Source organism: Nicotiana tomentosiformis, chromosome 11 (assembly GCF_000390325.3).
Source record: "Nicotiana tomentosiformis chromosome 11, ASM39032v3, whole genome shotgun sequence".
NCBI lineage: Eukaryota > Viridiplantae > Streptophyta > Magnoliopsida > Solanales > Solanaceae > Nicotiana > Nicotiana tomentosiformis.
Window position 1 is genome coordinate 118,071,445 of NC_090822.1, and position 9,930 is coordinate 118,081,374.

Below are 9,930 nucleotides of genomic sequence, written 5' to 3' on the forward strand. Positions count from 1 at the left end.
CCCCAATTATGAGATTACACTGAATTTGTTATTGTTATTGTTGTTTTAATATGATGTTCGAACCAGTTTTTGCACACTTCGGCTATTTTATCAGGTATTTATTATCTCTTACTACTACAGAATGTGAGATAAATCTCCACATAAAAAATTAAGCAGATGGAAAGATATAATTTGGCTGTTTATATTAGAATATAAACACTAATTTTTCATGATATTTACCTAATTAATTGACTGTCAGACTACACTCTTAAATGTCATTTTTGATATTTTAGTGTTTTCTTCTTCTTCTTCTCTAACATAAGGAAATAGTACTATAAAGAAAAATATTTGTAGGAAGTACAAGGGTGTGAGTGTGATATATAAATGATCATGACTACAACCTGATGGGAATTTATAATTTACTTGTTATCTTATGTTTGTAATCATTTTTCAAGTTTGATGATAGAAAATGAAGTGCATAAACTAAGACCAAATAATTGTTTTTGATGATCTGCCACTACACAAGGCTATACTCAATTCAGGTGCTTTGAATCATGTGAGTTGTATCATTATAGCTAGATTGTGTTTTTTGAGTACTTTTAATCCATTGGAACATGCATGAGTTTTTTTTTCTTTCATAAAAAAATGAACAAAATGAGAATCCCCAGCTTTGAATTTTTTTTGGAGATTTTGATAATCTAATTGTGCAATTTCAATGTTTTTTGTGTTGAGGCTAATATTAATAGACTATAGTTAATACAAAATGCCATAAATTTCTTACCTTGGTGGTTGGGATTGAATAAAAATACTTTCCTTTAGAATATTAGTGTTTACCCTTAAAATAGATAACAATTAAATTTGTACGCGGTTTTAAGAATATGTGGATTGATTCGACACGAGTACTCAAGAACGTTAGATAAACGAATTAACGATAAAATAAATAACCAAACCAATTGAGACGTTAAGTCTGGGCTTAGATTCAAGCTTAACAGTAGTTCTGCCCTCGGTCGGACCCTCGATTCGGAGCCAAATGTGTATGAAGAACTATGATTAAAATAAGAAATTCTCACTAACTAGAAAGCAGAAAAACAAGTTTGTATTGCTTTGATATGCGTGTTACAATGTGTCCATTAAATAAAACTACTACCATTTATGTAGTAGGAGAGTTTTACCCCTAGTACACTTCTAAGAAAGGTAAAAAATCTTCTTTTTTATTAATCATTGATCCGCTGCCGATACTGGCCGAGATCTGCGCCTTGATATCCGATGGGGTGCGGATATCGCGGCCCTCTGTTGGTCACGTGTAACCATTATCATATTTTTTGAGGTCTCGGAGCTCGTTCCAGGATCAGAGAACTAGTGTCTTATCAAGCCCGACGGCGAACACTCCGTTCGGACCTCAGTACGAGGCATTCCAGCTTTGATTCCGACCCCATATAATCATGTCTTTGCTTCGTTTGACCCACCGAAAAATTGGGGTGTAGGTTACCCCCGATTTTACCCGTATACAGATAGTCCCCTCGTTTATGAGAGAGTAGGTTTGCCGAAATAATGGGAAACAATAGATGTTCCCCAGTTCCTTCCTTCGTACATTACAACCGAAATGACAAAGAAGCCGAAATGTCCCATCAGTCATGTCGTTCTAACTTCGGATACGTGTTAACCATCGGTTGATCGCCCCCGAATGCGAAACGTCACCTATAAAAGCTTCTATCCATTGCTCTTTTTCCATTTTTCGATCCAAGCTTCCACCTTCGAATTTTCTAACTGTTACCAACTCTTTCAAACCTTCATATCTTCATCTTTGATCTTGAAATCTTCATATTTGTTCTTAGGTCTTACCCAGATCTTTATCCTACCTTCAAATCTTCATACTCTTCTCTTCAGCTTTCAAACTTGTTCCTTCGAACCTTCATAATTTTTCTTTAAATTTTCAAACTTTCTAAGATAGTAATGGCTAAAACTTCCAAATCAGTTCCTCAACAGGCTGCCTGTTCATCTTCTCAACCGGCCACAGGTACCAAGGCGACCGCTCCTGAAGTGGTTGTTCTCGAGATAGCTGCTCCCGGTGAGGTTGCTCCCGAGGTGGTTGCCACTGAATCAGCCCCACAGCCCACCATGAAGAGCTTTATTCTCGGGGCTGCTCGACCTTAGACAACTGCAAAGTTGAGAAGGCCTCGTCCAAACAAGACCGAGGTAAAGGGGCATCGAGGTATATATGCTCTGTCACCGAAGATACCTTTCCCATTGTCTAAGAGGACTATAACTGGGGAGGTAAGGACGTGGTAGTCCCCGGGCATGAGGACGAGATCACTCACATGAAGGGGTACTTAAGTGTTTACACTTATCCCTTTACACTGGGCCCGATAGACCCAGTTATTTTAGACTTTTGCAAGAGATATGAGGTGTGCCTTGGGCAAATCCACCCGTCTCTTTGAAGGATCGTGATCCTCCTCCGTTACTTTGCGAATAACACCGAGTCTCATCGGTTCACCCTCGACCACCTGCTCTACCTATACAGTCCCCAAATTTTTCGAGGGGGACTAATCAAGTTCACTTGCCAGGCCAGCAAGTCCCCCTTTTTGAGCATCTACGAGGATCGAGACCGAGGCTGGCAGGGGCGCTTCGTTCGAGTGAAGATCGAAGATTTAATCCCTCTCGAGTTTCTGACATTCCCCGAGAAGTGGAATGCATCTCGTAAGTGTACTCTTTCCTTAAGTGTCGAGTTTTCTTTGTTCCCTTTCTCACCGTCGGTTTTTGTGATCGTGCAGTTGTTGCTCTGGTTCCCAATGCGATCCCCCAACTCAAGGAGTGGATCAAAGACATCTGCAAGCAGATGTCGTGTTCTGAGCGCTCGTGGCGCAAGCTTTCGAAGGGCCGGTGGGAGGCCTGTTCACATGGTAAGGCTTCTTCTTAGAATGGTTACACCACGAACAAGCATAACGCTGACCCTTTCTATTTCCTTCGCAGGTTTTCCTAAGACCATAGAACTTAGGCCGCTGAAAGGGGGTGAGGATGCGCCCCTAACCTTTGATCCCTCCATTACGGGACAGTCAGGGGCTGCCACGGAGGAAAATAAGAAGAGGAAAACAAATTCCTCGAGCTTGGAGGGGTTCGAGGTGAAGATAAAAAAGAGGTCGGCCACTCGGGCCCGCAAGCCTAAGGAGAATACCGGTCCCGGGTACCTGACTCCACTTTGCTCTACCGGCTCAGGGATGAGCCCGAAGAAGATGATATCTTTGTCGCCCACAGATCGACCCTTGCTAGAGAGTAGGCGGCGGCTAAGGAAGAGAGCCATGATGTTCTCCTCCCTCCGAATCAGAAGGCCGAAATGGAAACTAGGGTCGAGACCTCCCGAGAAGTAGCCTCTATTCCGAAGGAGGCGACTGGTGTAATAGACATTGTTGAGATGCCTTCATACATCGAGTCCATGCTTAAGGAGGCCCAAGCAGGAAAGGAAAAGTCAAGTGAGGGAGTTCAAGGCGCGGACGATCCTCTCCATTTCTTCTTCAATAGCGTGGACACATCTACTTTGAAAGACTTTTTGGGGCTGGGCGACTTTGAGATTCCGAGGAAGGACATTTCTTCAAAAGCTGGCGGGCCGAGTTCGAGACCAAAACTGGTTAATCAGTTTCTCGCTCCGAGTGTGGACCCCTATCGCAAGAGATCGGTTATTCTAACTGTCCCAGAGGATGCTCGGTTCTATCCGCTCTCATGGGCATAACCAGCTACCTCTGATACCTGGTGACCGAGGAGGACCAGACAAAGATAAACGAGGTAGGCACGTCATGTCTCTTCGATGAGGCGCAGCAGGAGCTGAAACAGGTAAGGCATTAATACTCTCTCTTGAATTCCACTTAGGTTTTGATATCTCTGACTATTTTCGTTGTTTTACAGGCCTCGGTTCTTCACCACAAGAGCTTTCTACGGTACCGCTCTGAGATCAACCAACTCGAGTTCGAGTTCAAGGAGTAGGCTCGAAAGAAGGATATGTACAAGCGCCTTAGCGATCAACAAGATGGGTCCATCAAGGACCTTCAGGCCGAGCTGGACAGGGCTCAGAAAAAAGCTTCGACCCCGAGACGGGAAGATGTCGATCTGGTTGAAAAGGTAAAGTTCTTTGAAGCTAAAAATGAGGATCTAGTCATGGTAACTAACAACACAACCTCACAGGTCCAACAGAAGATAGGCCCGATCGACCAACTTCGGGCCTAGATGAACGAGGTCCAAGATATGGCCGATGGGTGGAAAAGCAAAATGGAACTGCTTGCTTTGGAGAAGGAAATCGTCAAGGTGAAGCTGGCATCGATAGAGATCCAACTCTGAGTGGCGAAGGAGAAAACTGACAAGTGGTCCCAACTAAATGACGATCTCCGAGCACAACTGAGCTTGGCTGTCGCAGAGAGGGACGCCCTCGGCAGAGAATACGAGGAAGCGAAGTCCAAGTTGGCTACTGCCTCCGCCGATGCCGATGAAATGGTGGCCTAATACAAGGCCGATGTGGAGGTAGCCGAAGTTCGCCTGAAGGCAAAGACCGGATATATGAAGTGGTTGTCCCGAAGAGAGAACCTCGAGAAAATCCACGCCCGAGGTTGACTTGTCTGCTGAGATCGAAGAAGCCAAAAATTTCGAAGCCGAGGCGAAGAAGCTTTATGAGCCCGAAAGTACCGAAGGCTCTGAGGATTCCGAGGGTTCGGAAGGATCCGAAGGCTCCGACGGCTCTGACGAAGAGTCGGGCCCTGGTGAAGATCAGGCGTAGATGCCTCAGTACCTTTTTGGGTTTTTTCTTATGTACAGTTTTGTTTATTTTGAGGCCGTTTTTGTTGGGCCTTTGTAAGTATATTCCAAAATATATATAAATTCTTTTTCTTTATGGCAATTTCGAGTCTTTACTTTTTAGCATCTTTTAATAATTTCTATTCTTGCAATGTTCCTAATGTCTTAGCATAGAATCTAATGTAGTTATAGGACGTTTGTTTTTGTAGAAGTTTGAGCGGAGCCTGACTTCTATACAACCTTGTTTGCTCGAGGCTTTAAAATCTCGATGCGACCGGAAGTTTTTCAAGGTGCTTAAGTGATTTTAGACGATTCTTTTACCGAGGTTAACCTTTTAGTAGGTTTTGAATTTTTATAAAGGCCTTTCTTTTGATTACGAGCTTCGGACGTCTCCGAGCCATTTTTTGGGTAGCCGTAGCCTTTTATTTTGGGGCTCCGTCCAATAAGTTTGGTGCTCCCGGGATTTAGTAGCCCGGTTCGTCCGATCTTTTTTCGGATGATAGTCCTCGAGTAGGGGTAGCCCTTGGGCTCTTAGGATTCGGGTTTTAAGAGGCAAGAAAATGTATAATAGCAAGGCAGAACTTTCTTTCATTTCAATGTATAAAGTACATGATAAAAATTAATATCATGGCTAAGGTGGGCTACGTGGGCACGACTCTTATGACCGTTTGGACCTTACAATGTATCCTAACACTTAGCCTTAGCTACTCAAGTACAAAATGTCCTCCTTTCGTTGCTAAGAATATTAACTCGATGATGAAGGCCCCCAGTATTCGAGGTCGAGCTTGAGAGGGCTCAGATACTGTTGATGCGCCCATTGACTCCGGTTTGATACCGGCCTTTGAATCTATGTTAGCACAATTTAATGTTGCCTCATTAAAACCCTTACTGAAAAACCCATATTGGGACAAAATCGGTTCAAGAAAAAAAGAGTGCAACGCGTGCTTTCAGATCTAATAGTCATATTCTCCCTTGGTCATTGCTTGCAAGTGTTAGTCTGATTCATAGTATTATTAAAGAGTAATTGAGATCGTACCTTAGTAGTAGTACCACTTTAAGTGAGTTACGTTCCAGTTGTTCGGTAGTTGCACACCGTTTCCTACTTCGAGTTTGTATGATCCTTTGCCGGCAATTCCGACAACTCGATACAATCCTTCCCAATTTGTTCCCAACTTCCCCTCGTTCGGGTCTCAGGTGTGTAATGTTACTTTCATCAACACCAAGTCCCCGATCTTGAAGTGTCGGAGATTGGCTCTCCGATTATAGTATCTTTCTATTCGTTATTTCTGGGCGGCCAATCGGACTAGGGCGGCCTCAAGTCTTTTATCCAATAGTTCCAGGCTCGTGATCATGGCCTCGCCATTCGACTCTTCAGTCGCATATTATAACTTGAGGCTCGGTTCTCCCACTTCGACTGGTATTAACACTTCGGCACCGTAGACCAGTGAGAACGGGGTGGCCCATGTACTAGATTTTGAGGTTGTATGGTACGCCCCCAGGACTTCGGGCAGGATTTCCTTCCATTTCCCTTTGGCATCGGTCAACCTCTTTTCAGGTTTTGGAGGATGGTCTTGTTCGTGGATTCTGCTTGTCCATTTTCACTCGGGTGGTAAGGTGTTGATAGTATTTTCTTAATCTTGTGATCTTTGAAGAACTTATTTACCTTGATGCCGACGAACTATTTCCTATTGCCGCATACGATCTCGGCAGGTATCTCGAATCGGCATATTATGTAGTCCCAAATGAAGTCAACGACTTTATTTTCTCGGACTTTCTCGAACACTTGAGCTTCGACCCATTTAGAAATATAATAAGTCATGAATAGTATGAATTGGGCCTTACCAGGTGCCCATGGCAAGGGGCCGACGATGTCCATTCCCCATTTCATGAACGTTCATAGGGACAAGACCGAATAGAGTAGCTCTCCCGGTTGGTGGATCATTAGTGCATGTCTCTGGCAATCGCCACATCTACGTACCAAGTCCTTCGCGTATTTCTCCATATCGATCCAGTAGTAGCCGACCCCGATTAATTTTCTTACCAAAGATTCCGCTCTCGAATAGTTCCCGCAAGTGCCTTCGTGAACTTCTCTCAAGGCATACTCAGTATCTCCCGGCCCCAAAAATATGGCCAGTAGACCGTCGAACGTTCTTCTGAACCGGGTCCCTTTGGACAATCTAAACCTGGCAGCCTTCGTACGCAGAGCTCTCAATTATTCAGGATCCGAGGGCAATTTCCTAGTCTTCAAGTAATCTATGTACTTGTTCATCCAATCCCAAGTTAAACTCGTGGAATTTACTTCGGCGTGACCTTCTTCTGTCACCGAGTTCATGAGTTGTACTACTATCCCCGAGCTGAACTCATCGTCATCAACCGAGGACCCCAAGTTAGCCAGAGTATCGGCCTAGCTATTCTAATCTTGGGGAACATGTTGTAGGGTCCACTCCTTGAATTGATGCAACATTACCTGTAACTTGTCTAAATACTTTTGCATTCATTTCTCTTTTACTTCGAACGTCCCATTGACTTGATTTACTACAAGGAGGGAGTCACACTTAGTTTCAACCACTTCGGACCCAAGGCTTTTAGCTAATTCGAGATCTGCAATCATGGTCTCATAATCATCCTCGTTGTTAGTCAATTTCACAGTTCTAATAGACTGTAACAACATTCCCCGTAGGAGGCTTCAGCATGATGCCGAGCCGGACTCTTTTGCGTTTGAGGCGACATTAGTAAAAAGGATCTAAATTCTTGAGGTAGTTTCTGAGGCTAGCAATAATTCTCTTTCGACTTCGGGCACTAAGGTCGGCGTAAAGTTGGCCACGAAGTTGGCCAAATTTTGAGATTTTATGGTAGTTCGGGGTCGATACTCGATATCGTACCCACTGATTTCGACGGGCCATTTGGCCAATTGCCCCGAGAGATTTGGCTCGTGCATGATGTTCCTCAGTGGGTAAGAGGTTACGACACATATGAGATGACACTGAAAGTACGGTTTTAGTTTCCTGTAGGCACTTAGCAAAGCGGGCGCCAATTTTTCCAGGTGAGGATATTTTGTTTCAGCCTCGCCCAGAATTCTACTGATATAGTAAATAGGAAATTGTGTACCTTCTTCTTTTCGGACTAAAACTCCACTTACCGCCACCTCGGACACTGCCAAGTAGAGGTACAGTTGCTCATCCGCCTTTAGAGTGTGGAGTAGGGGCGGACTCGAGAGGTATCATTTGAGTTCTTCCAAAGCATGTTGGCATTCCGGGGTCCAGGAAAAGTTATTCTTTTTTTTTTCAACTGTGAGAAAAACCGATGGCTTTTGTCCGAGAACCTTGATATTAACCGGCCTAGGGAGCTATACGCTCAGTCACCCTCTGAAGGCCTTAACACTGTCCACAAGGGTGATGTCTTCTATGGCCTTGATCTTGTCGGGATTAATCTCGATCTCCCGATTGGATACCATGAATCCGAGGAACTTTCCCGATCCGACCCCGTATGCACACTTCTTTGGATTCAACTTCATATTGTATTTTTTCAATATGTCGAAGGTTTCCTGCAAATATTTCAAATGGTCCTCTACTCGTAGGGACTTAACTAACATATTGTCAATGTAAACTTCCATTGATTTTTCTATCTATTCTTCGAACATTCGGTTTAGTAGGCATTGATAAGTGGCACCAACGTTCTTTAATCTGAATGGCATTACGTTATAACAATAGGTGCCGGATTTAGTGATAAATGAAGTTTTTTCCTGATCGCCTGGGTCCATCCGAATTTGGTTGTACATGGAATAGGTATTAAGAAAACTGAGTATCTCATGTCCGGTCATTGCGTTGATCATTCGATCGATGTTAGGCAAAGGAAAAGAATCCTTAGGACATGCCTTGTTTAGATCTTTATAATCTACACATATTCTTAGCTTATTTCCTTTCTTAGGTACTACCACTATGTTGGCTAACCAGTCCAGGTACTTAAATTCCTGTATGGATCCTATTTAAGGAGTTTAGATACCTCGTCCTTGATGAAGGTGTGCTTGACTTCGGATTGCGACCTCCTTTTCTGCTTAACCGGATGAAATTTTGGGTCCAAACTCAACTTATAAGTGGTTACCTCTGGCGGGATCCCTGTCATGTCAAGATGGGACCAAGTGAAATAATTTGTGTTAGCTATAAGGAATTCAATGAGTTTTTTCTTGAGCTCGGGAGGTAACCCCGTGCCTAGATATACCTTCCGGTCAGGCAGGTATTCGATCAATATGACTTGATCCAACTCTTCGACCGTTGATTTGGTGGCATCGGTATCATCAGGAGCTATGAAGGATCTCGAAATTCCGTAATCATCTTCCTTGTCAGCTCCTCATTCCTCCGGTCCGACTGGGACCGGCATCGGTGGTTGCTATTTGACTTCGGCTTTTTGATCGGTTTTGTGTTCCTTAATGTCGGGACGACGGGCACCGGGAGTACTTCATTGACTACGAACATCTCCTTTGCAACTGACTGTTCTCCGTATACCATCTTGATTCCTCCCGGAGTAGGCAATTTTAACACCTGGTGTAAGGTCGAAGGTACTGCCATCATGTTGTGAACCCATGGTCTCCCGAATAGAGCGTTATATCTAATGTCCCCTTCGACCACATAGAACTGTGTTTCCTGGATGGTCCCAGCGGTGTTCATGGGTAGAGTTATCTCCCCTTTAGTGGTTTCACATGCCATGTTAAACCCGTTCAACACCCAGACTGCTGCCACTATTTGATCTTGTAACCCCAACTGCTCTACGACCCTTGATCTGACGATGTTAGCCGAGATACTTGGATCAATCAACACATGTTTAATTCGAGATTTATTGATAAGTACTGAAATTATCACTGCATCATTATGAGGTTGTACGATGCCCTCTGCATCCTCATCACTGAGTGCCATGATACTTACATATCAGGTTAGGATCTCTCTGGGTAGGATCGGACTGCAATAGTTGAGGCTACTTGGTCTCCTTGATGCGCCCGATGGCGGATACAATGCTAGTCACATCAACGTTGATGTTATACTCTGATAATCTCAAAGCTTCCCTTCCCCCGAATGGCCTATCGAAATCATTTTTGCTCATGAGGTCTCGGTTATTAGGCCCTCAATCGCTTCTTATTTCGTTCCTTGTAGAGTTACGCCCAGACTTGTGTCCCCTTTGATC

At 44.0% G+C, this 9,930-nt stretch overlaps 1 protein-coding gene across 1 annotated transcript; it reads right to left on the reverse strand.

Moving 5' to 3' along the window:
* Positions 1-9,056: 9,056 nt before the first annotated feature.
* On the reverse strand, positions 9,057-9,665 carry LOC138902075 (uncharacterized). The gene has a single exon (XM_070189885.1). The coding sequence runs from the start codon at positions 9,663-9,665 to the stop codon at positions 9,057-9,059; it is 609 nt and encodes a 202-aa protein (XP_070045986.1).
* Between the last annotated feature and the right edge of the window lie 265 nt (positions 9,666-9,930).